The sequence below is a fragment of the Motacilla alba genome, chromosome 6, assembly GCF_015832195.1.
Source record: "Motacilla alba alba isolate MOTALB_02 chromosome 6, Motacilla_alba_V1.0_pri, whole genome shotgun sequence".
Lineage (NCBI taxonomy): Eukaryota > Metazoa > Chordata > Aves > Passeriformes > Motacillidae > Motacilla > Motacilla alba.
The window spans coordinates 28,472,467-28,498,507 of record NC_052021.1 but is presented as its reverse complement, the minus strand read 5'-3'; the positions used below and the strand labels follow the sequence as shown (position 1 = coordinate 28,498,507).

The following is a 26,041-nucleotide window of genomic DNA, read 5'->3' as shown; positions in this document are numbered from 1 at the left end:
ACATAGAGAGCATTATCAACCCCATTAATGCAGCCATTTAGTGAAACAAATCAAATAAATTCTACTAAACTTGCTTTCACAAATTGTCAAATGACACCATGAAGGTATTTAAAACCGGAGCTGGTTCTTCATTTACCTGTAATGTTCTTTCTCTTGCAATAAGGAGACTTGATTTTTCTCACACAATTTTCAGACATTAAATTTCTAATTACAATAGCTATATTTTGTTTACAAATTGCGCAGTCCTCCAAGGAGGCTTATCAAATTGTTAAATTACAGCTGAAGATAAATCTGAAGAACACTTCCAGTACACATGAAATAATCATTCATTACAAGAAAATTCCTTCCTACCAATTCTATAGACGTAAACTTTTCTTAGACAACTCCCATTTCTATGATCAACACATAAAAAAAATCTACAAACATGGAGCACAGAAATAGGATTTCAACTTAAAATTGGGGGACAAAAATGTTCCTTGGATATGTGTCTTTATATGCATATACAGTATAAATGCACATATATTTAAGAGGACATTTCCCAGACTGTAAAACTGCAGTTTCTCCTTTCTGAGTTGGTACTTGGCCAAGAGAACCTGAAAAGTAAAACTGAGACAAAAAGGGCATTAGCACAGGGCAGGAGAGCTTTAAGAAACCTGCTCCTATTTTCTTTTTCCTTCCAAAAACAGGTCTGTCCAAAGCAAATGTTACATCACAGCTCCTCATCTCTGAAGACACAGACTTGGGCGCTTTCTGTTCAAGAACATCCAGACCCAATGGGCCAAAATCTCAGATTTCAGATCTCCAGGCATTTGGCACAAGCTCTTCCCAGTGCTGCATTTCACCTGCTGCTGCCTGAGCCCCCATCTCAAACCCTCCCCACCAGTTTCAATAGCCCAACACCACAGAAGCACAGTTTTGCTCCATCTCCATGTTGGGGAATAAGGCAGGCCAAACAAGAGAGTTTGACATCAAAGCCTTCCACTGAAAAGTGGGAACAAACCCAAATCCAGTGAGTCCTTTCAGGATAACCTGAATTAGACAGACTTTGACAGAATTGTTCTGGCCACACTCAAGATGCTGTTAGAATAAATGTCAAAGTATCAAGCAAGCAAAACACTGATTTACACTGCAGTAGTCATAGCTCCTTTTATACTTTCCTTGTTTACTCTTCTCCTTACAGAAAGGCTCCTTTTTCCCTGGGGAGACATTATAAAATTCAAACTGCCTGAATTGCTAATGGACTTATTTCAAAGTTAATTAGTTTAATTTCAGAATCTGGCCTTCTGCTACATCTCTATCTGCTAGGAGCAGCTCTGTAGGGAGAACCCACTAACTATATATGTTCCAGAAATTTTATTGGTGTTTCAACTTTGGATTAGGGCTGAATGCCTGTTTGGAGCTGGTGTGCATTATGTGCAACCCTAGAGCCCATTTTTGGTGTAGTTCCTTATAACAGGAATGCACTTCCTCTGTTTCCAAACCATCTCACAATGAAATCCAGAACATAATAAACATGAAGGATCAGATTTGCTTTGAAGGTACCCTACTCATCCTCTTAAAGACTAATTTAAACACATCCTGTAATTTCTCTCTAATAGATTCCCCTTTTGCTCGCAGTGCTGATGTTTAATTGATCAAAGTATCAATAAAGTTTCTCTTAAATCCAAGAGCCTTCAACTCTTTTTTTCCCTGTCTACGCTCAGGAGTCAGTAATGTTTTCAGCAATTTCAAAGACAGTCCACTTAATCCTCTTTAAAGTATCCTTTCAGTCATCCTGAATTTTTTCACCTGCCACAGAAGTTTTTAACTGTTTGGAAATCTCTCTGCTCCTCTATAGCTTGAAACAGCTCTGCTATAGCTCTGCTCCTCTACAGCTTGAATTACCAAGACATGGTGTTCCTGGTATCAAAGACAATCTTCTGGCTGTGAAAACATATTCAGCAAAAGTATCTTTCTATAAAATTCTTAAATAGGTCAGATTGTGCAAGAGCCACCACTTTGGTCTCAGCCAAAGAGCGATTTCTCTTTTATATGTGCCTAGCAGAGAGAGCAAGTCAGTAGTTTTAAGGCATATTTTTTCCCTCTCTGAATTACATCCACAGCCTTCAGTTAGATAATATCAAGACAGATTAGCCAGGATTGGGACAGTATGCTATGGTACAGAACTCAAAGAAAATACTCCTTAGGGAAAAGTTCAGCCTCCCTTATTTTGGGGGAAAATTTTAAATTAACCAGATTTTCTGTAAACACTAAATTTTGTTCTTACGCCAACCACCTCAGGAATATTTAAGATTACTAGCATTATTAAAAATACTTTTTTTTTTTAAATCAACTCAACCAGTGCATGTTTTGTTAAATGAAACACATATTAAAAATAAAAATTATGTCAATTGTCTTCAAAGTCTAAAGTATTTATGGAAGCTTTATTCTATATTCGTACAACCAAGTACAAATATAGAATAAAGCAAGTATCTACAAGATCCTTGTATTCAATTCCACAAGACATATCTAATAATTAGAGGGTCCTACTTTTTACTTAAAGAAGATATTCCATCCCGAAGAATACCCTGAAGTATTCTCTTTTCTCAGAATCCTTGTTTTATATGTGTAATGTTCTTCAGAGCTGCTCCTTCAACAATACCCACAAGATGTCACCATTGTAAAAGAAACTCCATGCAGTAAAATAGGAAATTCTGGGATTTATATTCTGAATCAGGGATTCTAATTATTATACATTCAAATCAATGCACTTCAATGATTTTTTTTTAATACAGACACTAAAGTTACTCAAAATAAGATAAAAAAATAGCAATAAAAAATGAAACATGAAATTCTCTCCTAAAGCATACAAATCAAGAGCTTCAGCCACTTGGTTTGAATTACCAAACACAGGAAAAACTTGTCAGACAGCAAGAGAAAAATTTATGATTCGATCACTGCAAATAATCTGCACAGAAGATAGTATCAGTATAGAAAGTACAGAATATACAAGTATAAATAAATCAAAAAATAAAGCAGAGAAGAAAGTCATCTCCCAGAGCTTAAGGAAAGTTTGGTATTTAGTAAGGAAAAATAATTATATAGCCAAGCCAGCTCATCTGTGACAGAATTTTTTTAAAAATTAATTGATATCTATGTAGATTCAGTGAAAATCCAATGAATAATGAAGCAAATTCTCTTTATCTGATCTGCAGGAAAGAGTGAGAAGCTAGTATGTACAGAAATGCCAGGTGAAAGGAAGGCACTAGCAGCGGTAGTCAGATTTCTAATTTTATTTTGTGCTTAAAACTTCTAATTAAGTTCATAGCACTATATCTGAAGGTATAGCCTAAAAAGCATTTCCAAAGATTCGTGACATTTCCACATTTTGTACTCAGCAATTTGACATTGCAAGGAATTCATGCACAACTAAAAGGGTGACAGTCTTGCTGCAAATTCTATTCACAACTTCTGGAAAGAGATTAAGCCTTCAGAATCTTTTTGGGCACTACAGTCCTGGAAGATTTTAAAGGACTCAGTAATAAGTCTACACTATTTCCATTCAATGATCATATTGCTCTACCACTTCCCTTCTGTGGGTGCACTGACTGCCTTTGAATGATCAATTCATTAATTATTAAGAAGTGAAATGTATTAGATCTCATCATGACTGTGGAGTAATAGGTGCAACAGCTAATAGGAGTTAAAAAGTCATTTCCTTTGACATGCCAAAAGAAACAGCAATAAAACAGAACAGAGGCAGGAAGTCATGGGAAGAGGGCATATCAGCTAAGTAATGTGGAGGGATTTTAATATTTCTGTTAAGAGAATGGCAATTTCTAAGCATAGCAAGCTAAGCCAATTGAGACTTGTAACAAAAGTGGTAAACAATAAAAACAAAAATCCACAAGCATCTAGCATAATTATAGCAAGAGAATTAAACATTTAGGATCCTAAATAATTAATCTGTAATGAGAAACAATGATCTATGGTACTGGGAGTAAAACTGCACCACATGCTTACAGTACATCCATTAGCCCACAGACACTCTTGCACCATTATAATAAAGCAGTTCACCTTCCTTTTTCATTGAGAGGCTGCTACAAATCATACCCAACAAAAAGCAGACAGTGGCTACTTCAGGAAACACTAAAAATATGATGCAATGATGTGACATTAAAAAGAGGGCAGGGAGAAAATCAAATTACCTAGACACTCAACTAAGCAAATCTTACCTTGCCAGCTGTCATTGCAGACACAGAGCTTCTCTCCTGTCAGGTCACAGTAGCCATGATCTGGACTCCCACAGTTGGCTTTGCAATAAGGAATGTCACAGGCCTCTCCTTTCCAGTACTTGTCACACTCACAGTACACCCGGCTCGGTACAGACACACTGGTTGTGCACTTGCCATGTTCTGAGCAGTTATTAGGGCAGGAGTTAATTCTGGAAAAAAAAAACCAAATAGGTAATATATCTGACAGTACTCCAGCAGTATTTGTTAGATAAAGTATGTTTTACCATGAAAAATTTCTATGTACTGATAAAACACAAGTTTAATGTTGATTTTACAGTCAAATAAGTTCAAAAGGTGTTGATCCAATCTTACATACAAAGTCTTTGATGCACTGAGCATCACAAATACCTTGCACTGCAACAAATATTGACATGAAGCAGAAGAACAGGCCCTGATTGGAGAGATCACCACCTATTTTTGTCCTACATTCCAGTATAAGCACTCAGTTCTTTCAAATGCTTGTTATCTCTAGAAACAACCACACTGGAAGTAATTGAGCTTAAACTCTCCGCACAAGCATACAGTGAAAGGGTTTTCCTGAGTAGCTTTGATCCATACTATAAACAGTGTGCCTAACATCTGGGGAGAATAAAAGAGGGAAGAACAAGTAAGGAAAGATACAAGATGGCTAATATCCTGAAACTACTTATAGGTAGCACTTCATGCTTTGAATCCTTAATAAAAGAGCCACCTTAACTCTGCAGTCCAAGACGCAAAAACAGGAGAGCCTAGGCTGAAAGAAGTCTGTGACTGCTCTGGGAGTTAGCATTGCTGTGATACACCCTACCAAACACTGAGATCACAGGCAACTGGAGTGCAAAACAAAGCGAAGTGGTTCCAGAAATGCAGGCAACTCCTTGAAATGAGGGAAGATGGAGGACATGGAATATGTGGGTCCAAGAGTTTCCATGAACTCAGGCTGTATGTGCCTGATGAAGTCCAAACAGGATTTGAAACTCTTTTTGATGACTCACAGCAAACTCAGATAAAGTGTTACTACAATCCTCTGATGATAATACAGACCACTCCCTGCAGATGGGAGATAGATACTGTTCACAGTCCTCCTTACTGAATGAAGCTCTAATTGAATGAAGAAAGAGCTGTTAAAGGTTAGCAAAGAATTGTTCAAGGCTGGCCTTTGACAATATGTAGTTGTGGTAGGACAGAGGAGATATTTTTGTCTTCTAGAGACTCGCTTCTCAAAGGACTGATTCTGTTACACTGCTAAAATAGAAAATTTCACATCTGACCATTATTCCAAATCTCCTGGGGGTTTTAGCTGGTAACACACATGGCATTAAAACCATTGATGGCATTAACAGCTGTATGCTACAGCTGTGAGGAACCTCTCCCCCTACTTCACAGGGAGTGTTCTGCAGGAAGATGAATAGTTAAGTTTTTCCACCAGGAGATGTTAGTTGGAAAGCAGGCCATTTCCCACTCCAACTGGTTCATTAACGATTCAAACAAAATGAGAAAAACTGGATCAGCAGAATTGGAAGAAAGTTGCCCGACCCTAAGGAACAGAAAATTTACTCAGACTGTTCTGAAGTAATTACAGTTGTTTGCTACTGAAATGGCACTTTAGTCACAGATTTTGTGTTTCTGTCTTCCCCAAAATAAAGGAATACAGGTGGTCCATTAGATGAAGTCAAAAATTAAGGACGAGGGTAACAGAAACAGAGTGCAATAGACCAGTGACAGAAGCAAAGTTAATGCAGCCATAAAAAGTAAATGTAGGTACTTCTTTATCATAAAAATGTTACTGTTGGTTCATTAAAAAATATTTTTAAAGTATCCATTGCAATAAAAGACACAGAATAACAGAGTACATAGAATTTCATGAGTTATATATGTAATGGAATTTAAAACTGGCAAGTTTTTTCCTTTATTTTAAATCTACCAAAAAAAATTAGGTAATGACATGCAGCATGCACCACATTACCAAGTAATGAAAGAATGCACATACACTCATTTCTTAAGAATGCCAAGTCTAATTGCCATTTGCTCCCAAGACAAATAAAAAAGTGTTATAAAAGCTTCAGGGATAACTGAAAAATGTAACTAATTACAATAGAAAGTCTGCCAGGTGATTGCATTTTACTGATGTCAACTGACAAATATTAAAAATACCCAGTGTTCGAGGCTGCTATTTCCAATGCAATATATATGGTGAGGTTTCCTAAACTTCTAATAGCTATTTATTATCTGGCCAAAGGTGGGCAATCTGCTGCAAATTACAGCAATAATCTTCCCACAGACAATGTATTGCGCCAAGAGCAAAGCTATGGTCAGAAACACAAATAGGAACTTTAAATTGATAAAGAATACAACAAAAATATTGCATGTACTTCAACATAAGAAATGCAGCGCTGGCCACCACATCCCAATAACTCCTGATTCAGAATCTGAAGGGACAGAGGGAGAGCAACAGGCATATCTTCAATCATGGAAAAACTGTCACATGAAGAAACAGGTCCAACAGGACCAAGCAATTCCTTCTTGAACCAAGGCAAGCAATACAAAGGGACATTGCATTGTGTCACATGAACATCCCAAATGAAACAGGTTGCAAACAACTGGTGCCTATAAAAAGGAAAAGGCTCAGGTCTGCCAGATGCATCTTTGGAGCTGCTGACACAGAAAAGGAGGCTGGACAAAAGCAATCATGGTCATATCAGATTAGACTCTGCCATTACAGAACTAAAAGACACACAGTGCAGATAAGATCTACAAAGGCAGAGTGTAGACTGAGATGGAAAATAGGAGAGGAAATACTAAGAAGAGGAAAAGAAATGGAATAAAATCTTTGTGCCTGGCACAAAAATCCAAGTGAAACTGTTTGGAAGGTTTCAAAAGCCATAGTAGATTCAGCAAGAAAAATCAAGCAACAGATGATCCCAGTTCAAGAGAAGGGAATTTATATGACAGCAGATATAATCTCCCTTCCAGTCCATATGACAACTATATGTGTTGGATAAACACTGGAGGGGATACATTCTAGTTCCATATGGCACAGGAAAAACATACTCTGGGAATGGCCATGTGACTTCACTCAAAAAAACCATACTCTGTCTCTAGGAGTTTTTTCCCCTAACTCATGCCTTAATAACTTCTTACAAGCCCAGCCCCCTGGTTTTAGACACTTAGCACTGAGTATGACTTATGTTATTGAAAAAAACAAAGATAATTACTTAGTAAGAAAATACTTACGAATAAAAAATGTTAAATCCCGTGAGGTTATAAGCAGCATCACTAAAGAAGTGTAGCAATGCATAGCCAGATGTAGTAACCACTTCAGGAACAGTTTCATTTCCACGCACTTCAGGGACTATTAGACCACTGGAAAAGAAAAGGAGAAAAATGTTTTGAAGCAATCTTTGGTATATTTAGGAAAAAAAAAAAAGGAAAAAGGGAGTTGGGTATTCTGCTGGTTAGCTATATAAACAAGATGACTTATAAATAAGATTTTAAATTTTTTTTCAATAAAAGGTATACAAGGGATATAAAACTTGTCCATGTATCTGCAAGGTAAACCAGGGGTTTTCAGGAAAGTGCCTGTGTGTCAGCATTAACATTCCATTCAATGCCAGCAGTGAGTATCCAAATAATGGATTTCTGCTATGATTATATAACCTAAACTGTAACATTTTGGAATGCATTCTAATAAACTTTACATACATGTTCCCATCTTATTAAGATAAGAAAGCAAGCTAATTAACATATTAAAGCCTCTAATGTTACTTTTTCCTCCAATAACTGAAAATGTTCATACATGACTACGTGGACAGGAATATTAGTAAATACACTCACCTAAATACAGCTATTAAAGGTGCATATATAGAATCTCCATCATATACATACATATGGTCCCAGCTACATTCTGTGGCAAAGTGATTAAATCTTAATCTTAGTATCGCATTTGGGCTGAAAAAAAAAAACCACTGATGTAACACGTTTACAGAATTACTGAGATCAAAAGATCAAGAATTCACAGTAGAATTGATCATGCCAACATAACTCCATTAAAACATTTTGAGTAGTAATTAAAAATTTCAAAGTGTTAAAATAACAAAAGCCAGGGCAAGAAAATATTTCCCTTTATCTTAGAAAATTTAAAAATAACATATTCAGTCCACAGCTAATAATCCCTAAAGTTAATGAGAAGTTTAACTTCACCAGATTTTATCAGTGTTCAGAACCACAAATTTAGAGCAATTAAAATATCCCATTTTAATACACTAAATTTACTTAACAATGTCAGGACTATGAACTTTAAAGACCCCCTCAAGATAAAATCACCTACATATCCTCTTCCCAGTATTACACTAATTATTGCAAATAAAAATCTTCAAACACAAATCTAAAATTACAGCCAATATCAGTGCAAGTGTCTGCCTCCTACCCTCTGCCAACACATGGAAAATGTCACTAGATTTTGGCTGAGGTCCAAAGGGATCTGTAAACTTTTTGAAAGGGGAAATTTTCACATATCACAGAATTACCTGACATACATATATATGTGTGTGTATATATGTGTATTCCATGAAACATAATTATTATTTTCTTGTAGTTCTCTTTGCTACTGACAGGCTTGAGTGCAATTTGTGAGTTTGGAAACGTGGGGTTTTGTGACAGATCCTTTGGAGAGAGCTCTTTGTCCATTTTTTAAGACACAGTATTATACACATATGTGACTTCCTTGTGTGCTGACATTTGGACATTTGGTTGCTTTACTCCTCCCTAGACTGTGCAGCACATTGATTCCTCCAGCTTCCCACTCTGCCATCTCCTGAGAGCAAGAGGAATGGAGTGGAGAACAGCTTCAAAGCAGAGTTTGCCTGTGGGGCTGAGGTGTGTTTCCATTTTAGTGCAGTGCAGTGCAAATATTCCTGAGCAAAAAGAGAAGCCTAGCTAGGTCAGACACACATTCAGCTATAGCTTGGTCTTCTAGATAATACAATTTAAATGATTTTGCAAACACTCATAACTTCACTGCTGCTTCGTTTAAATTACTGTCTGCATATAAGCAGACCAAAGCCAGATCACACACATCATTGCTGAACTGCAGCAGCAGAGCAGATATCCAAGGTAATTGAGATTATGACAACATGGAAATACAGAAGGAGTTAATTTTCTTCTAGAATTGTGAACTAGAGTCAGCAAAATCCTAACACGTATCCTGGGGGATGGAATCCTCCCGAAATATAACCAGTTTGTGCCATGAACACTTAGCCATACTAATTTATGTGTCTCATTATTTCTTCAGGCAGGACTGTGTGTTTCTGTGCTGCATAAACTGGAAAATTAGCAACAGGCATGGGGAACCTAAACTGTAGACATAAAACTACTTCAAAACTAAGTACATGAGGAATTGTAGAATGCAAAAGAAAATACTTTATAGAAGCATTAACTTTTGAGAAACACGTAACTGAATAAACATTTTGTACTAGTGGCTATTGCTGATTTATCACTGATATGAGTTAAATAAGATAAGTCAGGTAATGAGTTAAATAAAGGGATTCTGTAACTACTTTTGGATCTTATGTAAATGTACTCAAATATGCAACAAATTTATCATGGGGTTTTGAGGGCCTGCAGCACCAGCCAAATATCAATGTCAGCCTAATTTTTGCCAGCAATTTGAATGGGAATGGAATTTAGCCAACTCTAAGCAATCCCGAAAATCCAAAAGCCTTTTTTTTTAATTCTATATAACATTTAAACAAAACCAAAGCAAACTAACAAAACACCAAACTGTTCATATTATACCCTCATGCAGTCTCTATGTCAGGTGTTCTTTTGATCTCTAGAACACATAGTACCAAACTGTTTAGAAAATTTAGGCTATGAAAATAGATACTTACTATCCTTCAATTAACCATGTGCATTTAGTTTTATATTTGTAATTTATAGGTCCATCTGTTAAATATCCAGAAGGTTCTGTTAACCTACAAGAGGAAAAACAGGGCTGTAATAAACCAGAGACAACAGAACATGAATCATCGACATGCCAATAGAATTTTTCTTGACCGAAAGAAAATTGGGGCGGGGAAAACAGTCAAGTCTGTCTTCATATTTCTCATCACACTATTTGTGCTCATGAAAACTTGAATTCTGATTGTTCTACTATCATTGATTTGCTTTCTTCCCCCAGGCATTCACTTGTATTCTTTCTAGTTCAGTAGCAAATAATTTAAATTATCCTTTACACGAAATGGATCCAAACCAATGTAAGGGGGGTTTGTTTAAGAGCATTTTGGTTTGCTTTCCTTATTTGCTTTGCCATTGCCTTACAACTTACTTCTGAAATTAGACAACACCAGTCATACAAAAACTCTGCTGGATCAAGACAAATTAAGATATAAATTTGAATAAGCACATCTGGCAGCCTGCTGCTCTGTTATTCCTACTCAGTACCCTGTCTCTGCACAGTGCTCCCCAGTGATTATCCAGAAGGATAAATCCCCGCAGATTCTCCACAAAGCATCACACCACCTTCAATGACTTGCAGCTCAGGGACACTTGCAGTCCACAGCTGTGCCTCTGGGTTCGTGCTTTGTACCACTCAAAATGTAATGAGCTGTGTTTTATTTCCCTTTTTTCCCTCCTCTGCCCCTTCTCCAACCTGAGAATTCCTTGCTCCCTGCCTTTAATACATTTTTGTATTCTCCTACAGTCTGCTGAGATGCAACAGAGACCAGCATATTGTATCCAAGATGCAAGTGAACCATGAATCTGTACAGTAGCATATTATTACAGTAGCAATATTATTTCCATTTTATTCTCTATTCCCATTGAAGATTTTGTTTGCTCTTTCAACAACTACCATTCTGACATTTGAAACAGAAATATCTGCTGTAACTTTTTTGAGTGTTAATAGCTCAATATTTATCACATATACAAATTCCTTTTATGCAGAAAGAGAACCTTTTCCATCCATTTATATTTATTACTTACTATATTTGTAGTAATCTATGCAGTGATAAAACAGCAGATGAAATTCAATCATCTATTAACATAAAAGCTTTCTGAAAGAGCCTAGTATCTTCAGCACATCGTATCTTCGCTAATCCATTCTATTTTCTGCATCCTTTATGATTATGTTCAGGCCTATACACATATCTCCAGTGGCCTTACTCCACTGGGGAAACAGATCATCTCACTCTTTAATAACAAATAACAACAAATACAAAAACATCCTCAGAAACACTCATTTCTTTCACTATATTGTAGAAAGAAAATCATTAAGAATAAATATCACTAAATAAGAAATGATTTCATCTGTTTTGTGTGCTTTTTTTTAATAAAAAGCAATAATACATAATATTCCAATCACAATCATTTCAGAGCTGTCATATGATTTATATACAGAAGTAAAGTCTTATTTAGCAATCCACAGAACATATTTTTTCTAGAAGTGTGGAATATTAGAAGTACTTATTTGCAGTCATGACCATTGCCTTCTCAGTAGTTGTGTAGTGCAATGGAGGTGACTTAGAAGAGTTGTTTTTATTAGATCAGCCCTTTGGTACTAGTAAAGTACAAACAATTTCCCTTGTCTCCTAGGATTGTAATTTTTTGATAAGTAGTTTCTTTTGGAAGAGTGGATAGCCTTTGAAACAGCCATCTCACTTTGTTGGGAAAAAAAGTAAATAAATAAGAGCACAGCATTACTTTGCAATAATGTTTGTAGAAAATTGCAAGATAAGGGCTTGTTCTTCTTAAAATAAATACATAGCAAGACAGATGGAAATTACTGTAAGTTTCTTGAGTCATACTAAGAATTCTTCTGTATTATTTTTCTTTCCAAGTGTTATCAAATACCAAATCCCATAACTCACAAAGATAAGCAGTACCACTTTCAGGCAGCCCCTTGCCCAATCAAGGGCAGTATTCTCTTTCATATAAAGCCAGATGCTCATCAGCAGTTTTCCCCTGTGGCTGCCAGTGATTCTGTCAAATAACCACAATCCAGATGAGTCACCCTGACTATGCACTCATGAGTCACAGAGGTGCCTGCATTGCACCCCACTCCTTGCTCACCACTGAGAAAGCCTCAGTGATGAGAGGAAGCCAGAACAATTTGTGTGGCCCGCCCAGGCACCACAGGTTTATCACACCCAGACTCCAACCTCCTAAAGAGAACACAGAGGGGAGTGACTGATGCTGTGTATTGTCATTTGAAATTGCACATCAGCTTTCATAATATTCTCAACAATATTTTTTCCTAGTTGTCAGGGTTATAATCAAAGCCCATAAAGAATTAGAGGGTGCATGCCAAGAGAACATTTCCCATTTCAGTATACTGTAAAACAGATTACCAAACAACAGAAAGACGTCACGATGCTGCACATGTAAAAGCATTCAGAAGCACCAGTGACAGATCAGTCACTCACCAAGGTAATCAGTCAGCAACAGATTCCATGAAATATGTGGCACTACAGGGATTCACCTAGCAGACAGACACACCAGAAATGCAAGGGCTAAAGCCAACACAGGGCAACCAAAGGGATGTCTATATTCACCTGGAATATTACCACTGCAATAAAATAATGGCAAATAAACAATGTACAGTGGCAATATTTACCACTGCAGAGATTTTAAACCAAGACTGATGCATTTCAAGGAAAAAGTACATTCTAGTTCAGTCAGAAATTATTGGTCCAAAGTGAAGGAGTAGTCAGATGAAATCTATGCCTGCAATAGATAAGACGTCAGAGCAGGTTATTAAAATGGCCCTTCCTGCTGTAATATTTATAGAGCTGTGAAAAACGCAGTCTTGTCATCTCCTGCATCCTCCTGCAAAAAATAATGCCACCAAATCTTTTAGAGAGGGGCACTAATTTAAACCAGGAAAGTTATTGGCTATTTTCTGTCATCAGCAGAACATGAAGATCCACAAAACTGCTGGTAGATGGACAGAGGTCTGATTTATAGTATCGGTGCTTTAGGAGAAACAAAGCATAAGCTACATTCATAGTATTACAAATATTCATTATTAAATAAAGAGTTATAAAAAATTAATTTAGGTCTATATTACTTAGTGTCATATTTCTACTGATAATTTTAAGCAATGTTGGATTACTTTGCAATTCCTACTTCAGATGTATCTGAATATACAATATAGAGCATAGTTTGCTTCACGGATCCATCTCAGTATCAGAACTGGTGTGTCAGTCAAGAGCCATTCTCTCCATTGCTGAAAAATTTTGCTCCATCTCCTTTTCATCTTTTATGAAAATATGTTTTATTAAAAAGAAATAAAAATCAATAACTGTGCTTCAGAGTTAAAAGATCAAGTTCTTCATAAATAGAAGTACTGGCAACCTTTCTAGTTGAGACCTTGTGCCTAACATTTACAGCAGGGAAAGAGACTGCACAGATCTGAGATCAGCTGAATATATTAATAAAAAAGGGGAAAAAATTCAGACCACCTGACATTACAAGCCTGAATCAGTGAGAAAGAAATGCAGAAGTGAGCAAGAGGCCATTTCTCATACCACAATATTGAGTGACAGACTAAGAAGGTTTTCCAGTATTTTTTCAAAGGAATACCTGAAAAATAGTATGTTCTGAAAAACCCACAAAGGAAGATTTTTCTTTTCCAGGCATAAAGCATTGACTAGCACCTAACAAAAATTCAAAGAATTTGCAGTTGATTTTCCTGTGTTTTTACATTTGTTGTATAACTTGCTAGTGGTTATTTTTTTCACACATGAAAAAATGATATACTGAACATACTGTAGCTCTAATTTTTCTTCAATGACTTATCAAGAGCAATAAATATTCAATACACTAAGGAAATATTTGCATATGCCAATCACACTCCTCTACTTGTTATGTACTGCTTTGCAGTAATAGAAGAAGTTATATTTAGAAACACAAAGGACATTCACGACAACTTCTCACATGCCAAGTAATCACAGGCCTGCTCTTAAATAGGCTTCAGTTTATTCATTGACAAAGTAGCAGTTTCTGTTGCAAAGTGAAAACCCTATTGATTAATTAAGTTCATCCTGAGTCCCTCTTTCTAAATTATTTTAAACAAAACAATCCAAAAATCCCAGAAAAGTAAAATCAAGATCAGAACACATAAAATTTCCCATGAGGATATATCCTGTATTTCAAGAAGCATAACACTTGTGAAAAAAAAACAAAAAAAAACCCAAAACAAACCAACTAAATTAGCTGGAATATAATCTCTGATTGGTGCAAAACATTAATTTAAGGTTAATTCTGGCATGTGTTCTGTTTCTGAAAAAGGTTGTTGTTCTATAGTGCATGTTTGCAATAGTCTCCAAAACAACAAAGGATTCTGTATAAGAGTACATGTTGCTTTCAAAGTCCAAACTTATATGGCATCTTACTTATGCAATGTATTTTCAATTACATAAATGAAATCTGTTCCCTTGCTTAAGCTGCACAACATTATATAAACTCACAGAACACAGACCAGGACAGGTTGTTTAGAATAGGATACCTGAATGTGGGACTCTGAGGAAATCCACAAAGTGACTTGAAATGTGGGCACAGTAATAGAAGACATGGTAAACAAATCAGATGCAGAAGATAAAATTAGTATTATAACACTAAATGTCATATTAATTCTATTTTAAAATAAAATGTGAAAATACTGCATTAGCTACTCAAGAATTTTCTTCTACCTCCTCACAGTGGTAGTTGACTTTTTTTTACCAAAAGCCCCTCAAATTGCCTTTTCAGTTAGAACATGCTCTAACGCCTATCCCAACTATATTATTACATTACTATTATTATTATAATTCAGATTATACTGAAATCTTTTTTTCAGTTATTTGTCTAATCTGTTTTCAATAATTCCAATGACAGAAGTGTACAATCTTCCTAGGCAATCTATTTTAGCAATGACTTATTTTTAGAAAGTATTTCTAAATGTCTAATTCACCTTTTTTTCTTACTTACACATATTTCCTGAACATAGACCTGGAAATCAGGTAAAATTCCTCCTCTTTCTGTTCATCTTTTACAACCATCTACCTTCAGCCTTTTATTCTCTGAATAAAGCAATTTAATCTCGCAATACTCATGAGTCATTTTCTAGACTTCCTTCTTGCAGAATTTTTCCAAGTCATCTGCACCTCAAAATGGTACTCCACTCTATTTCTCCAGTTGTAGCCTGACCAGCAGAGCAACCAGAGAATTATTTAAAATACATAATGTGGCCAGTTCTCCTGAATGCAAATAGTAGAAGAACTGCTTTCATGCTGATTTGTGTACAACGAGTAATTCCCCAAGATTGCCAACTTCCTCCACAGGAGGAACTACACGGTATTGCTCTCATTCACCTTACTGAGGGTCATCACACCCGCTCAAGTGTAGAAATTCAAATACAATTCTTACCCTATCAGGCTGTATTATATGGGATCAATGCAGCTCACATCAGCTGGAAATTGCTGCATGGAAAATGTAATTCATAATCACTGACTTAGTAGGAAAAACGATTTTTTTTCTATGATATAAGCATTTACCTAAAAGATAGTAACTTCTGGCCACACTACATAGTGAGGAACCCTACTTAAACAGCAATGAACTCCACAAGAAAAGAAAAAATCCTATTTGTGTATATTTGTAATAAAGGTCTTCAAAAAAACTCCTGTATCTTCCATAATGGCCCTTTTTTCTATTACTCTACTACTTCAACAGTTTCTGAATATTCATATTCATTATTCATTCACCTTACAGAGCACTAAGATAACACTAGCATAAAGGCAGTACTAGCAAAAATTAAAACTCCTCTGCACTCATGGTCTCAATCATGACAGCTGCATTAATTTTGTATACTATAATGCAAGTCATTCAAGCAATTACAACATGGCAGCATTTTTTGTGTTGGTTAAAACTAAGCAGTTGCCAGACACCAGCACTGTGAATTGGAGCCACTAAAGCAAAGTTTTCTTCCTCTTCACAGCTCCAAATACTAAGTCCAAAGAAAAGTACTGATGAATAAAGAGCCTTCTACTTTTCCTTCATTTTCCCCTTTAGTTTCCAGTAACAGTACATCAGAACGATCCATTTCAAGTTTTTTTGACAAAAATGATTCACAGAATTATAGATGAATAGAGTCCAAGAGATAAGGTGAATAACAGGCACAGTAATCTCTCCCACTGCACAAATGACTGGAGTATTTTCATTTAAAAGCTTGATACAAAAAGGGAGAAAATAATTCTACTGAAAGTATAGCTGCATGGAATGGACCTTGCAAAAAGCCATCCTGACTTTTGTCTTCAAATTCATGCAGATATACTCCTTAAAATATGTGAGTATAAGCCATAACTATCTAAAAAACCAATCCAAATGTTGATTGCCTGAATCTAAGCAAAGAAATACACCACTACTAAGAACTGTGTCATCCCCAAACATTTACAAGTTAACAATAAAAAGTTTTTATGCTACTTAGTTTTACACAGATGGATTTACACATAATGTTTATGAAACTTCCTATAAAATTGAGTGGAATTGAGTCAATCTACAGAGTTCAACATCAAGTTCCATGTTTTCTACAGAACCAGTATACCAATTAACAGTTCAAATCTTTCCAATATCTTCCAGGTGACAGTGGTCCTCCATCTCAACTTAGAGATCAGTGCCTTTAAAAAGATACTACAAGTAGCACAATATTCTCCACTGACCTGAAAAAAACTTAGTGAAAAGAAATGAAGTTAAAGAAATGTAGCTTTACCTCTCTTATCTGCAATACTATAGACATTTCATATTTCCTATTTTAATATCATGGTTGGACAAAATCATATGAGACAAGCACATATTCTATTAGAAATGCTCAGGCTAGTTCATAGATGGCATCCAAAATTCTGCCTATAAATAGGCCTGGCACCATGCTTAAATTAAAAATTGATAGAAAATGAAGTTGGCATTTGATAAAAAAATAAAACATTATATAATACCCTCTATCACTGTCTCATCTAAGTGTGGCTGTACATGCTGCTCCAGATATAAAATCCCAAAAGTCAAAAAGCTGTATTAAAATCGTTCCTATTTCGTGTAAGAGACAGACCACCTACCCAATCCACTGGCTGAACTTCTTGCACTCTATTTCCTGCCATAGTTACTAAGTTTCTCAAAAAAAAAAAAAAACAAGGTTTGAAATATTCAAAGTTCTGACAATTCAGTCTTGATTCACAAGAATATTAACAGTAATCCCAAAGGTTTCTCCTGTGTGGACATAGTTTCTATTAGAAGCAAATAGGAATTCAAAAAGAATCTGCCAGGAAGCAAGGAGACACCCCATTGCTCTAACATTTTTCAATGTTCACTTCAGCCAAGAGTTATTTTTACGGCTAAATGTTGCCAAGATAATGAAGAAATTAATTAAAGGAAAAAAAAAAGGAAAAAGAACACATTCCACCAGACTGAAGTGGTCCTCATACTTACTTTATTCCTACCACATTAACAGTTATTATTTCATTTAGAAAAGTTCTGTACCTTCATAGATTGTGTTACTTTATGATCACCCTAAGGTTTTTTAAAGATCACTCAGAGTAACACATTATCCTTATGTTATTCCTCTTGTTGAAAACAAACAAAAATAAATTACACTTTAGGTTTCTTTAACAGCAAGAGATTTTTATTTTCTAGTCTTTATTTCCCACAAGGCAGCTTCCATTTCCAAAAGTGGTTAAGTGTATGTTCTGGCATTATTCTGTTAATATCTCTAAACTCTGTCAGGGTACACGTCATCCCATCTTCTACGTCACCATTTGTTGGGCCCAACATTGATGCTAGGGAGATCCCACTCGTGACAGGAGCTCTTTACACATGACCAGGCAGACAGCTCCCCATTCACTGCATGGATCCCTTGTCTAGACCCCAACAAAGCCCCTTCTGTACCAGGAGGATGTGGGAACCCATATCCAAAGCCTTGGAGAAATTGAGGTAGACAATGTCTCAGCCCACAACAAGCAGGTTACTTTGTTGTAGAAAGCAATCAGGTGTGTCAAGCACATTCTGACCTTGATGAATGTCTGCTGACTTTTCCCACTCATGTTCTTTGTCTGACTTGTAATAACCTCAGGACAATTCATTCCATTCCAAGTTTCCCAAAAACAAAAGTCAGAGTCTATAATTTCCTGGACCCTCCTTTCAGCCCTTTTTGCAGAGGGAGCTGTCATGAGCTTTCTTCCAGTCTTTTTGAACATCCCCTGATTTCTACAACTCCTCAGAGATGACAGAGCAGCCTCACAACATGAACCAGCTTTCTGATCAGCCTTGGGTGGATTTTGTCAGGGCCCATTGATTTATAGGGGTCAAATTCCTGTAATAGTGCCCACATTGATTTATAGGGGTCAAATTCCTGTAATAGTGCCCACAACTCCTTCACTGATAGTGGGTCTGTGTTTGCATCAACTTGGATTTTTGTTTCCAAGGCCTGAGGCTCAACAGTGCCAGCAAAGAGAGATGTGAACCAAATGCTGAGAATCTGTCTTTTCATATTGCTGGTGACTAACTCACCTCTCCTGTTTAACAACAGGCAATGTTGTGCTCTGTTTCTGCCTGTTTCTATACCTGAAGAACATTCTTCTTGTAGTTTTCAATACCTCTGGTCAATTTCAATTTAAGCTGAGCTTCTGCTTTCCTGACTGCATCTCTACAGAGCCTGGGAATGCCCCTGTAGTCCTCACCAGGTATTTCTCTGCTTTTCCATATCTGGTACAGTTCTCAATTCAACAGACTCAGAAGCTCACACTTAAGCCAAGGGAGTCTCTTGTTCCACCTATGTCCCTTACCTTTAAATAGAATTCAATCTCAGTAGTGTCTACATTAAAGTAAGATTGGCTACAGGTTTTGATCTAATCACAGGATTAACATGAGTGAAGGATAAAGTTATTTATGAATTTTTATCCATTTGTGTATTAACTTTAAACATATGTATGTATAAATTTTTATACTGAGCCATATATATGTATTTTATAAGACTTCTATAATTAATCAAACATGCTACAGCACTCTGAAATGTGGAACAAAAAGCATATGGGCAAGGCAGGCTGAGGTACTTGGCAATAAGGTAATGCACTGTGCCAATTTTTCACTGTACATCACCATAAATCTCATTTTCACTTGTGACCTAGTTCAGGGTTTTAACTTAAGCTTCCTGAGGTAACAGGCAAATGCTCTAAATCCAGTGTGTCACCAACTCCTAAATTTCTCCTTGACTATTTAAATCAAGTTTCTATGCTCACCAAGAGGCACCTATTTCTACCTTTCCATCATTTAGAGAGATTAATATCTAACCATCAGGTTTCATGTCTGTTAAGGACAGAATTCTCATGGCAGGAAACTATCTCGTATCAGAAGGCTGCAAGTACCAGATCCCAAAAGCTATATTAGTTTTGAAAATATAAAAGTGCAGTAAAATTTGACACACAGACGTTTTCCACAGGAAAAAGTATCATTTTCTCTTAGCATCCCATTCTAAGACTTTCAAGACTTTTTAAAATCCATGTATATAGATATATAGGAAAAAAAAAACCAAACCACCAAATTCTTCCTCTCTTCCCTTTCCCATCAGCACACATACAGCTTCATAAGAGGTTCCCAGTCCCTGAACACAACCTCAGTAGAAATGCTGAGATAAGAAGAGATAATAGTTCTTTCAAAAACTTGATTGATTAATAAATTCAAAGGGCTGGTTACTGAGTAGATTTCAAGTACTCTCTTTCAGATAATTATATAGATAATCACTTACTTCCAACTTCTCTGGCTGTAGCAATTATCAGGACATTACACTTTTGCCTTAAATATAAAGCACATCCCTCTGTTTGCTGTAAAGAAATGGAATAATGGCATTCGTGTCTCTAGGGTATTACAAAGCATTTTTGTTTGGGGATATGAAAGGCTCTTACTAGTGATAAAATAGCGTCATTTCAGAATACATTTTACTCATGTGGCAGGTGTCATTTCACTCATATTTCATGCTTGATTTTATAATTTATGGGTATGTCACAACACTGTTAGCAATTTCCAACACTCCCTCTACAAGTGGATGGAGAGGTATAAGAAAGAGAGACTATGATATTTTCAGTTTTAACTACAACAGCTCCAAGTTTCCCAGAATCAATCATTTCACATATTGGTAAAGGGCTTTGGGGGTGTTTCTGTTTGCATGGGTGGGTTTTTTGGTTTTGGGGTTTCTGGGAGGCAGTGGGACAGTATCTCTGGCCTGCAATTTGTTCTGTATTTAAATGCAAAACCAGAAGGAAAGAAATACTGATGTCATGTTTAAAACGACAAACAGAAGTTTTTAGCAATTTCAGCAAAATATAAGAATGAGGAACTAGAACACACAAAAATTTATCACAAGACTGTTGCCCCCCAGGAGAATACAGGTCAGGGGAGCATTGCCTGGAATGCCCCACTTTAACAGAGTAAACAGCACCACACAGCTACAAACCCAGAACCCTGATGGACCTGTACAGGGACAGAGCAAAGCATAGCATCACACAGCTACCAACCCAGAACCCTGATGGGCCTGCACAGGGACAGAGCAAAGCATGTGGGACACACAGACAGCCTGCCCTGTCAGTGAGAGGCCACAGGAAGGGCAGGACCATCACTGATGAGCAGGAATTATTGTGACAGGAATTATTATGACTGCTCCCAGGATAACAGGCTCTCAGAGGCTGATGATCTAACTTCCGCGAGGGGAAGTTCTCAGAGTTGCTGCTGATATGTTCCCTCTCAGATCCAACACAAACAGAATGGATTGGAAACAAGGATCCACTCTTCACCAAGACATTATAAACAGAAATTCCACCAGTACACAGCTTAGTGCTCGAAAGTCAGCAGGATTCAATTAAGCCATACACTGAATTCTGAAGTCAGTAAATTAGGCTGTTGGATGAAACACGCAGAGGAAAAGAAACAAGGCAACCAATCACTCTGGAATAGGGTCAGGAAAAAGCAATGACCCTAAGGCTTAGAGAAAAAGTGATGATTCAGGTAGCCAAATGTACTAGAGCAGAGGATTGCTCCAACACAGCTGCACGGCCAGGGAGAATGCAAAAGATGGGATGGTTGGTGCTGCCCCTTCTCAGATTCCATGGATCATGTGCCAAAGGAGCACGAGCAGCACACCCTCCATGGGCCATTCTGCAGACAAGCCTTCCCAGCTCTTGGCAACTATAGACAGATAAAGAAGCGTTCAAACAGATACTTCTGTTATTTAATATGCCAGTTTACAAATATGCCATTGAGTATTCCTGTCAGCATTTCACTGCCTCAACTGTAATTTAGTTGTGTTTTTTGGAACGTATCAAACCAGAAATCTAAATGGCTCTGGTCACCTCATTCAACAGGCCATCCATCAGTCAATGTAGAGCTAATTTCCTATGAATAGTGGAATTCTTACAAAAAAGACCTTTGAAAGATACAACAAATATAGTGTAATTATTGCTTTATTTGATTGGCTTAAACAAAACTGGAAAACATAGAAAGAAATGCACTGGTTCACATATAGAAGGGACAGACATCTGAAAGGATATTACTCAGCTGAAGGAAGATTATTATTGCATGGATGCCAATTAAAACTAATCCTGTTTAAAACTAAAATTTACTTTCCTTGCCTACATGACCTTACCTGCTCTACTACACAGTTCCATGAGTACCTTTCTAGCCCACTATTCCAAATAAAAGGCACACACTGACATTAGCAGAACCTTCTATATCATAAATAATTGATTATTAACATTTTTGTTTGTTTGCTTTTCATTGTGAAGAAAGATAATTTATTTTTAAATCTTTTGGATGCTTGGTTTTGCTTTTCAGAAAGTTTTACTACAGGTAAAAATAAGTGAGTAGATATGAAAACGACCAAAAGCAATTCTCCTTCTAAATCCTATAAAAGCACACAAACTGCAATAAATTCTTAATATTTCTTGGAGAAAACTCATCTTCCTTGAAAGACTCTGCTACTGACATGCTCTGAAAACAGTATTCATCAAGAATTCAAAACTGGCTTAGAATCCAGATAAAGAAACCTCTCACAATAACAAAAGTCTTAATACTACTTTTATGCAGTTCTTGATTTCTGGACTGGAATTTAGTATTTGTGCTATGATCTCAGATAATGTATGGCTCTAAAGTTTCCATCATATTAATGTTAGATGATCAAAACTGATTCTATGCTTATCAATACAAAAATAATTTCTTTTGTAAAGAAAATGTTCTCAAAGATAAATTCCTGCAACATTAACAGTTTAATACCAGCAACAAGTCACAAAAAGGAAATAAATTTCCTTAAACTTTCCATTGACCCTAAAGCCTTTCAACACTGTTGCAATGAATAAATAGTCTTCTTTCAACATGTGACTATTTCTACACCAAGGTCTTGCCAGAATCAAAGATGGTATAAATCAAAACAAGAGCAAGTGAAGTTATGGACAAAAGAACATTCCCTGTTTCAGGAAAAATCTGCATTACCTAGACCACAGCTGAACCTCAATTTTTAACAGAGTTTCTGGTTGTTGCTACTCTTTTGTTGGATCTTATCCTGCATAAGCATCTGTTCAGCAATGCTTAAAAAGAGATTAAGAGCTGAGGGAGGAGGGGGCAAGCTTGAAGAGCAGAAAGGCCAATATTTGGGTATATTCAGCTGTAAAATGAAATCAAAGCTGTTTTCAGGACATACTTCCAGGTACATCTCTAAACGTTCATCCCACAGTCAAAACAAACTTATTTTTTGGCCTTTGATTAGTCACCAGAAGGTGCTCTTAAATCATTAATCTGAACTTCAATCACTCCTGACCTCAGCTGTCTGAGGACATCATTGTGCCCAGGACTCTTAGTAGGTGATTAAACTGGAACCTAGTACAGTTAAAGCAAAATTCAAACTAATTCTGGCAGGGCTTGCTTTTCACTAAGAAAGCTGAAGGTTATCATCAGCCTAAAAAGAGCCAAAAGGCTTGTTGAATCATCCCCAAAATAAGCTTTTATTTAAATTTGAAAAAAAAAACAAACTAAAACACACATCTATGGATGTATGCTCTCAAACAGAAAAAAAATTACAGAAATTCCAAAGAGAAGAGAATTACATATTTCACACCATTTCAAACTAGACAATTAGGAAGCTTCAGTCACAGCTTTAAGAGAAAAAGGTTTAAGATTTAGGATTTATAACTGTAACTATTTTGATAAATCATTTAGGGGAAGAATTGAAAGGGAAAAACATGTTCATCAAAACATGTGGTATCTTACTTTCAGTGATTACATAAATTAAGCCAAATAAAATAGATAATCTATATGCTTGTGGAAAGAATTTTACTTTGATCTGTGAATTGGCTCATTTTTCTCAGCTGTTCATAAAATCCACACCTGCACTTATACTTTACCATATGTATTCCCTCCCAAAATAGGTGCCAGATACAGATCAGGCTGCATGAACCACCAACAGCCACAGAGCCAGAAGAAGACACAATCTTGTACAGAGGCTATTTTGCACCATCTCTACCTCCCAGCTAACCAAAAATTAAGCAGAACCCCTTCTCCCTTCATTTTTTTTGTCCAGAATGGAAGCCAGACACGAGCTGCAATGTGAACACACTGACCTGGCCAGCTGTAGGTGGCCAGCACAGCAGAGGCTGCACCCTCCCACCAATGAGTACTCACCAGCTTGGGGAGCCTGGAGTCACATCTGGAGTGACAATCACCAGGATCCACATCCTGACCAACAGAGACTCTAGTTCAGGGTGATTTTTACCTCACTTTCCCACCCTCAAATATTTATCTTAATAAAACAGCTATTTTTTTAAACACCAACTCTAAAAGTTATCTGAATATACAAGACTGAGATGGCTTCTTCAGCCTGAGACTGGGAATAGCCAGCCTAATGCCAGCTTTTGCATTTAGTTAGAAAATAAGCTAAATCTTTGCTTACAAAATCACTAGGAATACTATTTTTTAATCCCTTTACATTTTAAAATGCTTTTTCTTGAATAAGCCTAAGAATCTGAGTGTTCCAATTCATAGAAGTTCTTAGGCTGCAAATCCATTTACTAAAGACAGGATTATAGAGCACATGTATATCATTTTACATATGATACTTTTAGGGAATTTAAACTGACAGGGCTGCTTTAAAAAGCATTCAGTTGAAAAGTGAGCTTTAAGGAAGTATTTACTCATATTTCTTGCATTTCAATATATACCCTGTACGATCACAAAAATCTGAAGGGATCTAAAAATTTTACTAAGCATAAAAATGGACAGAGTCCTTGTCTAAGTTGCTTTGGTGTAAATCTGCAAGAGTTTGGACATAGCCAGGACTGGGTATTACAGGCAAGACAGGGCAAAGCCCAGCTTCAGAAATCTGTTGGAAGGCTTTCAACACTTTTAAGATGTAGTTCCACATATTCTTCTCATTAGCGTTTTCAGCACTCATTAGAGAAGAGTGGTGTAAACACAAAACTAACTTTGCACATGCCAGGAGAGTGAAGAAGGATCCTTTAGGTAACAACTGGGGAAACTGGAGAAAATTAAGCTGAATGACTTGCCCCTTAAGTGGGTAGCTAAATTGTAAATAAAGATATTTAAGAGAGAAAGCATCAATCTCCAGAAGTGAATTTAAGCTACCAAGCAGACAATATATGCCTGGGGAGGGGAGGAAACATGCCTTTGGTAAGCTTACAAAGTAATTTTTAAAGATTAAAATTAGTTTACCTTTTTTTCTTTTTTTTTTAATTTTATTTTTCAGAGCCATTCAGATCTGTGCTACTCATCTGTTTCTGGATTTCCTCAGCATCACACTGCATAAAAGACAGATACATTTTCTGCATATACTAGATCAGGCAACATCCCAAATGAGGTCAGTGACATCCACCTGCTTCAAAACAAGAAGGAACCCTCTCTAATGTCTTGACACAAGCAAATACTGGGACATATGAACAAGTCATACGGAAGCTTTGAGTAGCCACCTGCTATTCTATCAGAAAACAGGATGGCTACATATTGTTAGGTCTAAGGTTACCTTGCATAAGTGTCTTCATAAAAAGAATTTAACAGTTTTGAGCAGTCCCCGGTGATAGACCAGACCAGAAGGCACAGCTATGTCTCTCATGAATAAGCTTGAATAGAGTTGTATTCCACTCATTGATTTAAAAATAAAACTTACACATGAATTGAGTCAGTTGGTGAGGTATGGTAATCACTCATCAGGGAGCCCTCTCCTCAGCATTCACCACAAAGGATGCCTCTTGAAGGCTATTTTACAAAGAATATCTGAATTACTAGTTTTTCCTCTGTCTATATGCAGATTTTTGCCTCTTGAACTGTGTACTCATATGACAATTAAAAAAAATATTATTTTAGCCTTAAAGGTGCAAGATTTGGATTAATTTTCAGGGAAGACAGTACACTAAGACTCCCTCCTAATGATATCTTAGAGAGCTGCAAGAAATGTGAACCTTAGAAATAAAAACATCAGTGAATTGTTGGACATTTAGGGTCACAGAGCCTTTTAAAAATGTTTGATTATCTCAGGAGGTGAATGAACAAGATTATTTAAAGAGAAGAATATATTTTTAAATCAGCAGCAAGAGACAGTTTGCGGACAAGCAATCAAGTTGAGAGTGACAGCTAAAAAAGATAAAGAGTAGTTGTTTCAAAGGTTTTTCTACTCCTCAGTAAGGAAAATAGATCAGCTAGATACTGGAGGAGCAGTTAAAGCAGTTGAGAGTCCCAAGCTAAGAAAGACCAGAACCATGAAAGTCAAAAGAGAAAAA

General features: G+C 36.6%; 1 protein-coding gene across 4 annotated transcripts in view; it reads right to left on the bottom strand.

The window, feature by feature from the left end:
• ATRNL1 (attractin like 1) overlaps positions 1–26,041 on the bottom strand; it is a 435,696-nt gene that overhangs the window by 386,791 nt on the left and 22,864 nt on the right. For all 4 annotated transcript variants that reach the window (XM_038140021.1, XM_038140022.1, XM_038140023.1 and 1 more), the window contains exons 2-5: positions 10,142–10,225; positions 8,088–8,201; positions 7,488–7,616; positions 4,215–4,423 (exon numbers count right to left, since the gene is read on the bottom strand). In XM_038140021.1, coding sequence (XP_037995949.1) covers positions 4,215–4,423; positions 7,488–7,616; positions 8,088–8,201; positions 10,142–10,225 — 536 coding nt within the window. The remainder of the gene's footprint in view (positions 1–4,214; positions 4,424–7,487; positions 7,617–8,087; positions 8,202–10,141; positions 10,226–26,041) is intronic.